The 15,888-nt window shown below is 39.9% G+C and overlaps 1 protein-coding gene across 1 annotated transcript in view; it reads left to right on the top strand.

Annotated features, from left to right (window-relative positions):
- LOC124554864 (molybdenum cofactor biosynthesis protein 1-like) overlaps positions 1-15,888 on the top strand; it is a 70,541-nt gene that overhangs the window by 22,827 nt on the left and 31,826 nt on the right. The window contains exons 4-5 of the mRNA XM_047128535.1: positions 5,618-5,842; positions 14,266-14,411. Coding sequence (XP_046984491.1) covers positions 5,618-5,842; positions 14,266-14,411 — 371 coding nt within the window. The remainder of the gene's footprint in view (positions 1-5,617; positions 5,843-14,265; positions 14,412-15,888) is intronic.

Below are 15,888 nucleotides of genomic sequence, written 5' to 3'. Positions count from 1 at the left end.
AAAGAATCTAAGTGCTTAAGAAATACATTCAAATTCCCTGAGGGAGATCTATACAGTGCTAACACTACAGCCGTGAAGTCATTTACAGTAATCTCAACACCACATACTTCAATTTGTTGCTCTATACAATGGCTCTTTAAATCTAATGCATTGTAAAATATGTTGTTTTTTACATAAATTACCACTCCACCTTTTTCCATGATGGTTCTTGAGTAATGCGCTGCCTGACACACAGTATTACTTGGTTAGTACATCACCACAAACATATGGACCGGGACTGTACATGCTTTGACAGTTTGCTACGTCTCTCTCTTCTAGGACTGACATGGTAGCTGCCTTGCATTTCTTAATGACTCTGACCTTGTCAACCACAAACCGAATCTTAGTACAGTCATGATTTCCCTGAAGAGATTACATGACAGCAGAGACTTGTAAAATTGTGTTACCCATTTCTCTAGCCAGTGAAGATTCATTCTATACCTTCAGATACAGTGTCATTTAGGAGTAGAACAGCAAGAAATACGTAGCTCCTCTAACAGTAATGACAGTTTATCACCTCCCAACACTACATGTGCCAATGTTTCAGTGCATTTTTGAATATGTTTGTTAACAGATTCATCAACACAACAAAAATTTACGATCTCAGTAGCATCTTATTTCTTAACTCATACTTTACTATTCGTCAGAATCTTCATCGCTGCTCTTTGATTCGTCAGAGCTCCCTGCTGTACTTTGTTTTATTTCATAGTCAGAATTAGTTGAAATACCACCTACCGTATTTACCCAAATCTAAGCCGCACTCAAACCTGAAAAATGAGACTCGAAATAAAGGAAAGAAAAAAAAAAAAAAATTCCCGAATCTAAGCCACACCTGAAATTTGAGACTCGAAGTTCAAGGGGAGAGAAAAGTTTTAGGCCGCACCTCCAAATCGAAACAAAGTCAGTCCATTGTAATATGAGACACAATTTAGGTCGAATGAATGACGATACAGCTACAGTAGTTTGGTTCGAGTCGTAAGCTTTGCAGTTAAACTTTACCAGGTAGCCTTTGCTAAGCATCAGGCGCTCCATCCGTATTTATACTGGTACCCTTCCTTCTTCATGTGCTTCATCTGGTTTGAATCAATTGCTTATTTTGCTTTGATCTGATAAGTGCCGTTTTCCTTGTTATAGGCGTTTATGTCACTCTAAGCTGAAAATGCATTACTGTACTGTGTCATGCATTGTTTGTCGCATTCTGATAGTGCGTGTTTGCGGCCTGTCGTCACTCGTGGCATGGCTTGCTTTTGTGCACGCTACCGCTGCCTACAATTAAAAAAAAAAAAAAAAAAAAAAAAAGAAGAGAGAGAAATCATCTCATTAGCGAAACAATGGCAAGAGACTACTATTTGTTGTTCCTTACACTGCTGCTTTCTTTGATAATGATCAACAAGAACCAAATAATAGACTGCGTATGATAGAACATGTTCTGAACGAGAGTTAGGTGAAAATTCTTCTCCATTTGAAAATCTTTGTGGCCGCTTCTTTAGTACATCAAATTCTGCACAGAAATTAGAGTCATCTTGGATATAAAAATCTAGTCAGTTGCCGTGCTTCATTTCTGACTGTATCACTATTAGGCATAAGAATAATATGAATATAAACATGACACGATACGTATATTCTTCCGCGTTTGCTGTTGTCTCACTCTAGTTTCGTAGTTTATTAGGCAGACAGGATTTAAATAAGATAGCAGCAAACACGAAAGAATACGTGGCAAAATGTTTATATTCGTATTACTCTTATGATGAAGAGAATACTGCATGTGATTCACATTTCATCAGGTTCCTATTAGCAACCGTCTCTTCTCACAGGTAGGAAAAAATTCAGAACATTGAGTTGGCCATATTGACAAACATCCCAAACAGTCTTGCCGGTCGGATTTTCGTAATACATTGAAGTTCTGCTGCATTCGAAGATGAACAATACGGAATTTGTATTTACTTCATTGGATAATGTATGAAAATTGTCTTCCACCTTTTTTTTTTAATTTATTTACTGACGCAGAGGTTTTGGCGCCAGTATTTATCTTTGTGCCTACGAAGCATGCCTGTGTAGCGCTACATATATTCGACGGCAGAAATTAGTTGTTTCAGCACCTACCGACATTTTTCAGAACTTCCACTTGCTTTGCACTCGATTCCAAGCCGCATGCGGTTTATTGGATTACAAAAACCAGAAAAAAAGTGCGGCTTAGATTTGAGTAAATACGGTACATCCTCTCCTTTGGATTCAACTTCTTAAGTATTAGATTTCAAGTCAACACCTGCTAATCTGTGAGACCGAAATGATGAGCCATACTACTCTATTTCACTGTACCTGTATGTTTCATTTGTATAACATTTTATTCCATCATAGATGCTGCACTTATAGTTTCATATATGCATTGCAGCAGCAGACACAATAAAAGTAGCAATCAGCAGTGCTTAGTTTGTTGAATGGGTAAAAAATATGCCATTGTCCCAGTTCCACATATCCCCAAAATTTGATTCTGCCAAATTCTGTACTCTCTGAAATCGAATGTTTAATCCAAAGATGAAAGTGAACAAGTTTGATGCAGTATTGCTAATATTGTTTATTACTCATCTTGCTGAATGAAGTGCATACCGTGTCCTTTCTGAAAGGTTTGCAGAAGTAATGCACATACCAGTTTTCTAAAAACTTACATTGAGATTGTGCTCTCCTTCCTCTTGTACAAATTAGTAGAGCCCTTCGGATTACTCCACAATATGCCTCTTGGCAAGGTGGTAACGACAGTATTATGAAAAGGATAGATTGGCACTCACTGTATAGTGTAGGTGTGTTGCTGGCAGGGGTGGGGGGGGGTGGGGGGGGTGGGGGGGGGGGGAAAGGAACACCACCTATTATTAAACACGTAAGCTTTTGGTGCAACCCCCCCCCCCCTTTTCCCTCACACACACACACACACACACACACACACACACACACACGCACGCACACGCACACACATGCGCGCAAATGCAGATCACACATACATGACCACTGTCTCCGGCTGCTAGGGCCAGACTGGGAGCAACTGTGCATCATGGGAGAAACAACGGTCGTGTGTGTGTGTGTGTGTGTGTGTGTGTGTGTGTGTGTGTGTTTTTTGTCCACTTTGGAAGAAGACTTTCTGATGGAAAGCTTACGTGTTTAGTAGTCTTTTTGTTGTGCTTGTCTGTGACCTAACATCTCCTGTATACAGTGAATAGCAATGTATCTTTTTTATAATATGGTCATTACTCCAGCCTAGATTTCTATTGTTTGTTTCCTTTTAAGACCTTATAAAGACAGTTACTGACAATTTCTTTTTTCTTATTGGAGAAAAGTAAAACCATATGGGGGCCAGACGTAGATTGTAAATGAATATGGAATAGAGTATTTTTATTCTCCCTGTATGCAGTGTCAATAACGTCACCTCACACACTTCATTTCTGGCAGCACCTCCTTCTCAACACATGACTGTCCCCCACCACCTCACCATAGTCTTCAAGTTATATCCTATAGCACTTCTGGGTGGACAAATAGATGAAGGATGTAGTTTAAAACAGTATAACTAAACTTAAAAGTCAAACTGCCCTTTTATAGAGACTGCCATCATTATTTAAACATACTAAACAACATCAAAACAGTCAAAAGAAATTTTTTTTCAAAAGAGCGGAAAATTGTAGTGAAATTCATGAGAGGATTGTTTTAAATTGTTATATCTTAAATCAATAAGTATGTCAGCATTTCCCAGGATTTTCTGGCTTAATTAAGACTAGGTCATGCCACCACAGTGGTCAGACAGTGGACTTGACTTCCAGAGGACAACGGACCCGAATCCCATCGGGCCATCAAAATTTGGGTTTTCCTTGATTTCCCTAAATGATTTAAGACAAATGCTGGGATGGTTCCTTTGAAAAAGATGACATTCGGCTGAGGAAGCTAATTTCTGTGGCATGTCTGATGACACAGTGCTGGTGGAAGCACGAGTATTTCAGAGCACACCATTCATTGCACATTGTTAAACATAGGGCTCTGCTGCAGACAACCCCTGTATGTTCCCATGTTGACAACACAGTTGAATTACAATTTCTGTGGCTCAGGAGCATTGAGATTGGGCAGTGAATCAATAGAAATGTGTCATCTGGTTGAATCATTCGAGTTTCGCATTACACCTACTTGACGGTTTTGTGCACATACACTGTCAACAGAGTGAATTGGTGCTTGAAAGGTGCACTTTGCTACAGGCTTAGGCCAGTGGGAGCAATATTATGCTATGGAGGACATTCACCTGGTCTTCTATGGGTCCTGTGGTAGTAACTGAAGGCTCCATAACAGCTTTGTTCTGTGTGAACATTATTGTGCACTGTCCGCACCCTGTCCCTAATGAAGGTGACATGTTTCAACAATATGACTTTCAGTGTCACGAGGCCAGAATCAAATTCACCCCTTCTGAATCTGATGGAATACATCTGCGATGCTATCAGATACCAGTTCTGCACCCAGAAACCACTGATCTCCAATTTATGGGAATTACATGACCTGTGCTTAGACATGCGGTGCTGCATAATGCTGGGAACATACCTCACATAATGCTGGGAACATACCTGAAATTTGTTGAACTTGTCCCACACAAAATCACTGCTGTATTGTGTTCCAACAGTGGACAAACACATTATCAAACAGGAGGTCATAGTGTTTTGTCTCATCAGTTTATATATTCAATGCTTGAATGAAAGGTGTGCTCTTTTCCTTTTTTCTGCCATTGCGTGTATGTGTAAAGCAGGATGTTCTACCATTTGGGCTTGTTTATATGATGGCTGTCAGTATTACCACCTGCAGAGATACTAAATGCTCCTTTTGTGAAGACCTTTTATCTTGAGAACACTTTCAACTTTGTTTCACAAATGGCAGCACAGTTTCATGTAATTGTTAAAATAATACTTTCAGCAAAAGATGTGTGCGTTGGAGTGGGGAAAAAGATTGGAGATGTATTTAGTTTAATTTTCATAAATTGTTAAGAAGGTTAACAGCTTGGCATGCTAAGATAAATTCAGACATTCTCTAAAAAGAGAGAAAAAGATTAATTTAACAGAATCAGTGAGGTATACAAATATAACTACAGACTTGTAGAACCATTACTTTGTAGGTTAGATTAGATTAGATTCAGCTTTTGTTCCAAGACCCAAAACATGAGACGATTCTCATGGGTGAGTAACATGCCAGAAAGTATAACATAAAAAATATAAAACATTTGAATACCCTGATCATTTGTCAGGAGATTGTCAAACTAGGTGAATACAATACAAACTGGAACAGCTAATATTTTCAGAATTGATACGCTGTCAGACTGAAACATTGTTATGCACTATTAATAAATTTATCAAACAAAAAGTACATAATCTTGACTGTTATGACAAAGTGCTCTCAGAACTGAAATCTAACAGACATTCTTATTTAAGCTGGCCTAACATCCACTGTTAAGATATTCATCTATTGAGTAGGATGAGTTACCTATCAAAAAGTCTTTCAAACTCTGTTTAAACCATGCTTTATCTGATACCAAGTTTTTAATGGTGTCTTTCTTCCACAGATAAATTGTGTTGTAATGCGAGGTTTTAATGAAGATGAAGTGTGCAGTTTTGTGGAGTTAACAAAAGAGAAAAATGTTGATGTAAGATTTATCGAGTACATGACTTTCAGCGGCAACAAATGGAATGATGGGAAGATGCTCTCATTTAGTGAAATGGTCCAAATAATTAGAAAGCAGTGGCCTAATTTTGATCCTCTGCCCAATGGGCCCAATGATACCTCAAAGGTACGTGCAGTATTACATATGAACATACATTGAAAATAATTTAATGTTTATGACTTACTACCAATCACAAGAATACTTCACATCTGCTGGTGGTATGAGAGATGGACTGGTTTAGTTACATATTTCTCATCCCATTCAGTAAGTCTGTCCTGGCCTGGGTTTCTCTGCAGCTTTTCTACAACTCTCCCCATTTCCTAAACCTTGACAATCCTTTTCTTTCTTCCCTTTTCCTTCCCCTTCATTGTTTCTGCCAGAAGAAGAAGCCACTGGCTCCGAAAGCTTGCACATTTCCATAACTTTAAGGGGAGTTAGAAGGGGAAAACATTCTTTTTCACTTTTTCGGGTTTTTACCTGATTATAAAATTTGCAATTTTCCAAATAAAATGATATGTATATTACTTATAAACTTGCGTGGGAAGTATTTTATTTTATTTTCTAAAATATAATCTACACTAGTTGAAAATGTTAAAATTTTTACACGCATTACTTCAAGACCTAATAAAATCGGTAATTTTTTATATACAGGGTAGTCCATTGATCGTGACCGGGCCATATATCTCACGAAATAAGTGTCAAACGAAAAAACTACAAAGAACGAAATTTGTCTAGCTCGAAGGGGGAAACCAGCTGGCGCAATGGTTGGCCTGCTATAAGGCGCTGCCATAGCTCAAACTGATATCAACTGTGTTTTTTTAAATAGGAACCCCATTTTTTACTGCATATTCATGTAATACGTAAAGAAATGTGAATGTTTTAGTTGGACCACTTTTTTCGCTTTGTGATAGATGGCGCTGTAATAGTCACAAACATATGTCTCAAAATTTTAGACGAACAGTTGGTAACAGGTAGGTTTTTTAAATTAAAATACAGAACGTAGGTACATTTGAACATTTTATTTTGGTTGTTCCATATGTGATACATGTACCTTTGTGAACTTATCATTTCTGAGAACGCATGCTGTTACGGCATGATTACCTGTGAATACCACATTAATGCAATAAATGCTCAAAATGATGTCTGTCAACCTCAATGCCTTTGGCAATACGTGTAACGACATTCCTCTCAACAGTGAGTAGTTCGCCTTCCGTAATGTTCGCACATGCATTGACAATGCACTGACGCATGTTGTCAGGCATTGTCGGTGGATCACGATAGCAAATATCCTTCAACTTTCCCCACAGAAAGAAATCCGGGGACGTCGGATCCGGTGAACGTGCGGGCCATGGTATGGTGCTTTGACGACCAATCCACCTGTCATGAAATATGCTATTCAATACTGCTTCAACCGCACGCAAACTATTTGCCAGACATCCATCATGTTGGAAGTATATCGCCATTCTGTCATGCAGTGAAACATCTAGTAGTAACATTGGTAGAATATTATGCAGGAAATCAGCATACATTGCACCATTTAGATTGCCATCGATAAAATGGGGGCCAATTATCCTTCCTCCCTTAATGCCACACCATACATTAACCTGCCTAGGTCGCTGCTGTTCCACTTGTTGCTGCCATCATAGATTTTCCGTTGCCCAATAGTGCATATTATGGCGGTTTAGGTTACCGCTGTTGGTGAATGATGCCTCATTGCTAAATAGAATGCATGCAAAAAATCTTTCATCGTCCTGTAATTTCTCTTGTGCCCAGTTACAGAACTGTACATGACGTTTAAAGTCACCACCATGCAATTCCTGGTGCATAGAAATATGGTACGGGTGCAATCGATGTTGATGTAGCATTCTAAACACCGACGTTTTTGAGATTCCCAATTCTCACGCAATTTGTCTGCTACTGATGTGTGGATTAGCTGCCCCAGCAGCTAAAACACCTACTAGGGCATCATCATTTGTTGCAGGTCGTGGTTGATGTTTCACATGTGGCTGGACACTTCCTGTTTCCTTAAATAATGTAACTATCTGGCGAATGGTCTGGACACTTCAATGATATCGTCCAGGATACCAAGCAGCATACATAGCACACGCCCCTTGGGCATTTTGATCACAATAGCCATACATCAACACGATATCGACCTTTTCCGCAATTGGTAAACGGTCCATTTTAACACAGGTAATGTATCACGAAGCAAATACCGTCCACACTGGCGGAATGTTATGTGATACCACATACTTATATGTTTGTGACTATTACAGCAGCTGGCTGGAGTGGCCGAGCAGTGCTAGGCGCTACAGTCTGGATGTGTGTGATGTCCTTAGGTTAGTTAGATTTAAGTAGTTCTAAGTTATAGGGGACTGATGACCTCAGAAGTTAAGTCCCATAGTGCTCAGAGCCATTTGAACCATTTTTGACTATTACAGCCCCATCTATCACAAAGCGAAAAAAGTGGTCCAGCTAAAACATTCATATTTCTTTACGTACTACATGAATATGTAATAAAAAATGGGGGTTCCTATTTTTAAAAAATGCAGTTGATATGAGTTTGACCCATGGCAGTGCCATCTACCAGGCCAACCATAGCGCCATCTGGTTTCTCCCTTCAAGCTAGACGAATTTCGTTCTTTGTAGTTTTTTCATTTGATGCTTATTATGTGAGATATTTGGCCCGGTCACTATCAATGGACCACCCTGTAGAAAGCTGTGGATTGCTGTGTTATAAAGGTTAAATTATATGTTTGTATTGGTAGCACTGTCAAAAATAGTATCGTATCTTTTCATAGTATAAACATGCTTTGTATATCGAAGTGCTAACATTTTTCCGAGGAATAGTGACGAATAGACTGGTAAATCTCTCAAAAAGTATGACTCCAAAATGAAGTGTTTTTAAGAAATGTGGGTTTCATGGTAATAAATTTTTGAATAAAGAGAAAAATTGTGTTCAGCATGTGGTGTGTGAAGTTACAGACAATGAAATACTCGCAAACTCATGAGTATCTAGAGAAACACCCATTAGTGCTTCGAAGATTAAAATAAAACATAGTGATAACACAGTTATCTCAAAACAAAACTCACGTAAATGGTAGGTTAGGTTATATTCTGATACATCTACACATCGTAACAGGGGTGTTATGTGAATGTGTGTGCTGTATGTATGTGGAGGGCCAGTTAGTTTACATGAAGACATTGAGGTATCATATGGACTAGCCAGGAAACTTATCATTAATTCTGCCAGTTGTAAATATACTCATTCATTTTGGAGTTCTGATAAGTGTAAAGATAATTATTTTGAAATAAATGTTAGGTGGTTTTATGGATTGAGAGCTATTGGCAAAGGACACACTGCAGCAGAAACAATGTGTGTCGTGATGTATATGCCACGCCCACTTTGTAAAATGGACAAGTATGCAGGATTTATTGGAGCTGCTGTGAAATCCACTGCATGTGAGTCAATTAAGGGTGCTGCAAATGAAGCTGCTGAAATAAACGATGGTATGATTGACATATCAGTAGCTTTTGGGGCACTTGGTAGAAGCGCAGCTGAAGTTCTAAGAATTCTGTTGCTACAGTGACCAGTGGTGGATACTGGAAAGCTAATAGATTTCCAGATTTTAACCAAACATTCTTATAAGTATAAATCAGGGAATGAAGAAGGGCATATCTGTGACAGATATTATGAAGGACAACTAGTCGTACGGAGGCCTGTGCAGCTGTTGAAATTTTGTGTTTGTTTTGAATACAGTCAGAGAAAGTCCGTTTAGTCAGCCATAGTGCCAGTAGTGCTAGTGTTTGTTTTCAATACAGTCCAGAGACAGGTAGTGCTATTTTCATTGTTTTCTACAGGAAGTGTCTAGTAACCACAGTTTAGTCAACTATCAGCCGCCTTTAGTGAATTAGCAGTCTAGTTATAAGTTGATTAACTCTCTACAGTAAATTGATTTCTTAAGATTGATAGGATGTGAGACTGCTGTGTACGGACACAGGAGGAGCTGGCCACTGTTCGCAAACAGCTGAACGTGTTGATGGCCGCGGTTAGCCGTCTTCAGGCAGTGGTGAGTCTGGTGCGTTGCATGGTACACCCCAGGTGTTACATGCTTCACCCACTGACCCTGCTGTCGACACATCTTTGCGGATACCGGGCGCGGTTGTGCCACCCTCTTCCCAAGGGGAGTGGCGGGTTCAGCGGCGTTCGCGGCGCACGAGACGGAGGGTAAGTGTGGAGGCTGGCCGTGTGGCATCGCCCGTTCTGCCTGTGAGTGGACATGTGGCCACTCCTTCAGCAAGGTCCGAGCAGGCACATGGGGGGAGGGGTTTATTAGTTATTGGGAGCTCCAACGTTAGGCGGGTGATGGAGCCGCTTAGGGAAATAGCGGAAAGGTCGGGGAAGAAGGTCAGTGTTCACTCTGTCTGCTTGCCGGGGGTCTCATCCGAGATGTGGAGGAGACCGCGCCGGCAGTGATAGAGAGCACTGGGTGCACCCGACTGCAAATTGTTGCTCATGTCGGCACCAATGACTCCTGCCGTCTGGGTTCAGAGGTCATCCTCAGTTCGTTCAGGCGGTTAGCGGAGTTGGTGAAGGCGGAAAGCCTCGCGGGGTGGAATCTGAGCTAGCTATTTGTAGTATGGTTCCCAGAACCGATAGTGATCCTCTGGTTTGGAGCCGAGTGGAAGGCTTAAACCAGGGACTCAGACGATTCTGCGGAGATCTGGGTTGCAAATTTCTCGACCTCCGCTATCGGGTGGAGAAATGTAGGGTCCCCCTGAATAGGTCACGCATGCACTACATGCAGGAAGCGGCTACAAGGGTAGCGGAGTATATGTGGAGTGCACATGTGGGTTTTTTAGGTTAGAGAATTCCCTCCCTAGGCCCGACAAGACACCTCCTGAGATGCGGCAAGGTAGGAGTAGACAAAATGCAACAGGGAATAACAATATTAATGTGCTAATAGTAAACTGCAGGAGTGTCTATAGAAAGGTCCCAGAACTGCTCTCATTAATAAGCGGTCACAATGCCCACATAGTACTAGGGACAGAAAGTTGGCTGAAACCAGATGTAAACAGTAATGAAATTCTAAACTCAGATTGGAATGTATACCGCAGAGGCAGGCTGGACAGTGAAGGGGGAGGCATGTTTAAAGCAATAAGAAGTGCAATAGTATCGAAGGAAATTGACGGAGATCCGAAATGTGAAATAATTTGGGTGAAGGTCACGGTTAAAGCAGGCTCAGACATGGTAATGGGATGTCTCTATAGGCCCCCTGGCTCAGCAGCTGTTGTGGCTGAGCACCTGAAGGATAATTTGGAAAATATTTCGAGTAGATTTGCCCAACATGTTATAGTTCTGGGTGGAGATTTTAATTTGCCGGATATAGACTGGGAGACTCAAACTTTCATAACGGGTGGCAGGGACAAAGAATCCAGTGAAATTTTTTAAGAGCTTTATCTGAAAACTACCTTGAGCAGTTAAACAGAGAACCGACTCGTGGCGATAACATATTAGACCTTCTAGTGACAAACAGACCTGAACTATTTGAAACAGTTAACGCAGAACAGGGAATCAGTGATCATAAAGCGTTTACTGCATCGATGATTTCAGCCGTAAATAGAAATATTAAAAAAGGTACGAAGATTTTTCTGGTTAGCAAAAGTGACAAAAATCAGATTTCAGAGTACCTGACGGCTCAACACAAAAGTTTTGTTTTAAGTACAGATAGTGTTGAGGATCAGTGGACAAAGTTCAAAACCATCGTACAATATGTGTTAGATGAGTATGTGCAAAGCAAGATCGTAAGAGGTGGAAAAGAGCCAGCGTGGTACAACAACCGAGTTAGAAAACTGCTGCGGAAGCAAAGGGAACTTCACAGCAAACATAAACATAGCCAACACCTTGCAGACAAACAAAAATTACGCAAAGCGAAATGTAATGTGAGGAGGGCCATGCGAGAGGCGTTAAATGAATTCAAAAGTAAAGTTCTATGTACTGACTTGGCAGAAAATCCTAAGAAATTTTGCTCCTATGTCAAAGCAGTAGGTGAATCAGAACAAAATGTCCAGACACTCTGTGACCAAAAAGGTACTGAAACAGAGGATGATGGACTAAAGGCCAAAATACTAAATGTCTTTTTCCAAAGCTGTTTCACAGAGGAAGACTGCACTGTAGTTCCTTCTCTAGATTGTCGCACAGATGACAAAATGGTAGATATTGAAATAGATGACAGAGGGATAGAGAAACAATTAAAATCACTCAAAAGAGGAAAGGCCGCTGGACCTGATGGGATACCAGTTCAATATTACACAGAGTATGCGAAGGAACTTGCCCCCATTATTGCAGCGGTGTACCGTAGGTCTCTACAAGAGCGTAGCGTTCCAAAGAATTGGAAAAGGGCACAGGTCATCCCCGTTTTCAAGAAGGGACGTCGAACATGCGTGCAGAACTATAGACCTATATCTCTAACGTCGATCAGTTGTAGAATTTTAGAACATGTATTATGTTCGAGTATTATGACTTTTCTGTAAACTAGAAATCTACTCTGTAGGAATCAGCATGGGTTTCGAAAAAGACGATCGTGTGAAACCCAGCTCGCGCTATTCGTCCACGAGACTCAGAGGGCCTTAGACACGGGTTCCCAGGTAGATGCTGTGTTTCTTGACTTCCGCAAGGCGTTCGATACAGTTCCCCACAATCGTTTAATGAACAAATTAAGAGCATATGGACTGTCAGACCAATTATGTGATTGGATTGAAGAGTTGCTAGATAACAGAATGCAGCATGTCATTCTCAATGGAGAGAAGTCTTCCGAAGTAAGAGTAATTTCAGGTGTACTGCAGGGGAGTGTCGTAGGACTGTTGCTATTCACAATATACATAAATGACATTGTGAATGAAATCGGAAGTTCACTGAGGCTTTTTGCGGATGATGCTGTGGTATATCAAGAGGTTGCAACAATGGTAAATTGTACTGAAATGCAGGATGATCTGCAGCGAATTGATGCATGGTGCAGGGAATGGCAATTGAATCTCAATGTAGACAAGTGTAATGTGCTGCGAATACATAGAAAGAAAGATCCCATATCATTTAGCTACAATATAACAGGTCAGCAATTGGAAGCAGTTAATTCCATAAATTATCTGGGAGTATGCATTAGGAGTGATTTAAAATGGAATGATCATATAAAGTTGATCGTCGGTAAATCAGATGCCAGACTGAGGTTCATTGGAAGAATCCTAAGGAAATGCAATCCGAAAACAAAGGAATTAGGTTACAGTACACTTCTTCGCCCACTGTTTGAATACTGCTCAGCAGTGTGGGATCCATACCAGATAGGGTTGATAGAAGAGATAGAGAAGATCCAACAGAGAGCAGCATGCTTCGTTATAGGATCATTTAGTAATCATGAAAGCATTACGGAGATGTTAGATAAACTCCAGTGGAAGACTCTGCGGGTGAGACGCTCAGTAGGTCTGTACGGGCTTTTGTTGAAGTTTCGAGAACATACCTTCACCGAGGAGTCAAGCAGTATATTGCTCCCTCCTACGTATATCTCGCGAAGAGACGATGAGGATAAAATGAGAGAGATTAGAGCCCGCACATAGGCATACCAACAATCCTTCTTTCCACGAACAATACGAGACTGGAATAGAAGGGAGAACTAATAGAGGTACTCAAGGTAGCCTACACCGTCAGGTGGCTTGAGGAGTATGGATGTAGATGTAGATGTAGACCAAAAAATGTTTTTCTTGTAATGAAGACACTAAAGTGGGGGTCAGTCATGCTGTTATTGCTTTTAATGATGGCAACATTGGTAGCGTGAAAGTGCTACAACATATGAGAATTAATTCTGGAGCAAACTGCATCAGAGAATTTGAATGGATGGACAAGGTTTGCAATGGTAAAGCACTGTATGCAGCACAGTTGGCCACTACGGAGTCCAGAAAGAAGAAAACAAGAAAAAACTTAAAAAAGGTCAAGAGGATGATATACAGTATGGTGCAGGGTGCTTCTGAGTGACTAAAAATAAAATGTTAAGCATATATTGAGTTACAGTCTATTAAAACTTTAAAAACTCTTCTCGAAAATTTAGATTTTCTCTTGCATTTTTCGCTAAATCTCAGAAACTACTTCGAGTAGCAAATTCAAATTTTCAGGGAGTAATAACATACGTATTCTGAGTCTTCTGAACTAAATGAAGAACATAATATTATGCATAAATAAAATTATTTAGAATAACATACAAAAAAGTACACAAAATTTTAACTGTGTAATTAAAAAATTGCATTTCCAAAAGCAGTGGCTGAAATGCAATTATTGTAAGACTCAGAACATATAGTTTAATGTCCTGTAAAAGTTTCTTGTCAATGGCTACAGTTGTTCCTGAAATACGGGGAAGTTAAGTCACCAAATTTAACATTGTCAGGATAGGGCGTTCAAACTCCCCTTAATGCACATTTTCTCCTTCCTCCACTTGGTGAGCAACACATTTATAGTATTTACACAACAGCAGTAGCTATTTTCTTACAATTTCTTTTTGCAGGCATACCATGTCCCGGGCTTCAAGGGACGTGTGGGATTTATTACCTCAATGAGTGAACACTTCTGTGGCACGTGCAACCGTTTACAGATAACAGCTGATGGCAATTTGGAGGTGTGTCTCTTTGGGAATTCAGAGATATCTCTCAGGTGAGTGATGAAACATAGAATAATCGTGTCCAAGTGAAAATTCATGCGAGGAAACCATAAAATTACTAGAAGACTGACAGACTGATCAGTATTTTACCTTCAGGAGGTGAAATTCCAAAACTTCTTATAGACACATTCGTTCCTCTTGTCCTCACATTAGTCATGGAGTCCAAGTGACCTTTGAGACCTTCAGAAACTTATCCCTCTTTCCTCTCTCGTTAAGGAACTGATAGTTCCAAATGCTGAGTATAGAATAATACTTTCAAACTGTTTGCCATGCACATTAGGTATGTGGTTGGTATATGGAAGAGATAAACTGCAGTTAAATCCAGCAGGTATGAAATGAGTAATCTTTTCTTGAAGTTTTCAGCTTGCACCCTCCTCCCTCCCAGACATACAAACCAGATACCTCTAGCTAAATAATTTGTGAGTATATATAATTTGCCTCTGTCAACATCATGTTACACTAACCTATTTGTGAGATTAAATTAAAGGAAAGTAATCAGAACTGGAAATTATGTAAAGACATTTTTGGCTATGTCCCTGTGTTGTATTAAAGTTAACACAGTATTTCTGTCCATGTGATGGTAACTATGATTCGCCAGCCACCGTTGCCGAGCGGTTCTAGGTGCTTCAGTCCAGAACTGCGCGACTGCTACGGTCGCAGGTTTGAATCCTGCCTTGGCTCAGATGTTAAGTCCCATAGTGCCCAGAGCCATTTCAACTGTGATTCATGATTATCAGAGTCTATATGTTCCAAATAAAAATTGGAACTTCATGTGTATAAATGTACAAATTATTAGACAATGGGACCAACAACTGACACTTTTAAATTGATGACTAGACTAAGACTTGGCGATAAGTTTGTTTCAGGACATGGTAAGGGGGGTGAGGGGTGGGAAGAATCAGCTCTCTCTTTGTGAGCATACCAGAAATCCTTTATCAACCGAAGGTAAAATAAGATATAAAAATACAGGGTCAAACAATTAATTTAAGTATCTTAAAAACCAAATGACTAATAATATTGGAAGCTAAGAAAAGTAAGTTCATAGTAAGTAGGGTGAAACACAGGGGGCTGCAACATATTGCCATTGTTGTTTGACTTGTCTATCAAAGAAAAAAGAAATGGATCAAAACAAAATAAAAGTGAGAATGGAAATGTATCAGAAGCAAATAGGAATAAGCAAGGAACATATTCTTTAATTAAAAAAAAAAAAAAAAAAGACATGTGAGGCAGATGTTCCTACAATTTTATGTTCAAAGCGCAGCAGCCTGTGAAAGCAAAATATTTATGACATTGAAAAAAGAAAATCAGTGAGTGAAAAGTGTGTGTAGGTGAATTGTGGTGAAAGACTGGATATTGGAACTTCTGTTATGCTGCCCAGTATTAGTTGACTTGGTAGTAAAGGAGCAAGTTTGCAAGGGCAGATAACTGTTTGGCTACGTAAAATAGAGTGGGAGTATGGAAAAGCTAGTC

Source organism: Schistocerca americana, chromosome X (assembly GCF_021461395.2).
Source record: "Schistocerca americana isolate TAMUIC-IGC-003095 chromosome X, iqSchAmer2.1, whole genome shotgun sequence".
In the NCBI taxonomy this organism is placed as follows: domain Eukaryota; kingdom Metazoa; phylum Arthropoda; class Insecta; order Orthoptera; family Acrididae; genus Schistocerca; species Schistocerca americana.
This window is presented reverse-complemented; position numbering and strand designations above follow the sequence as displayed.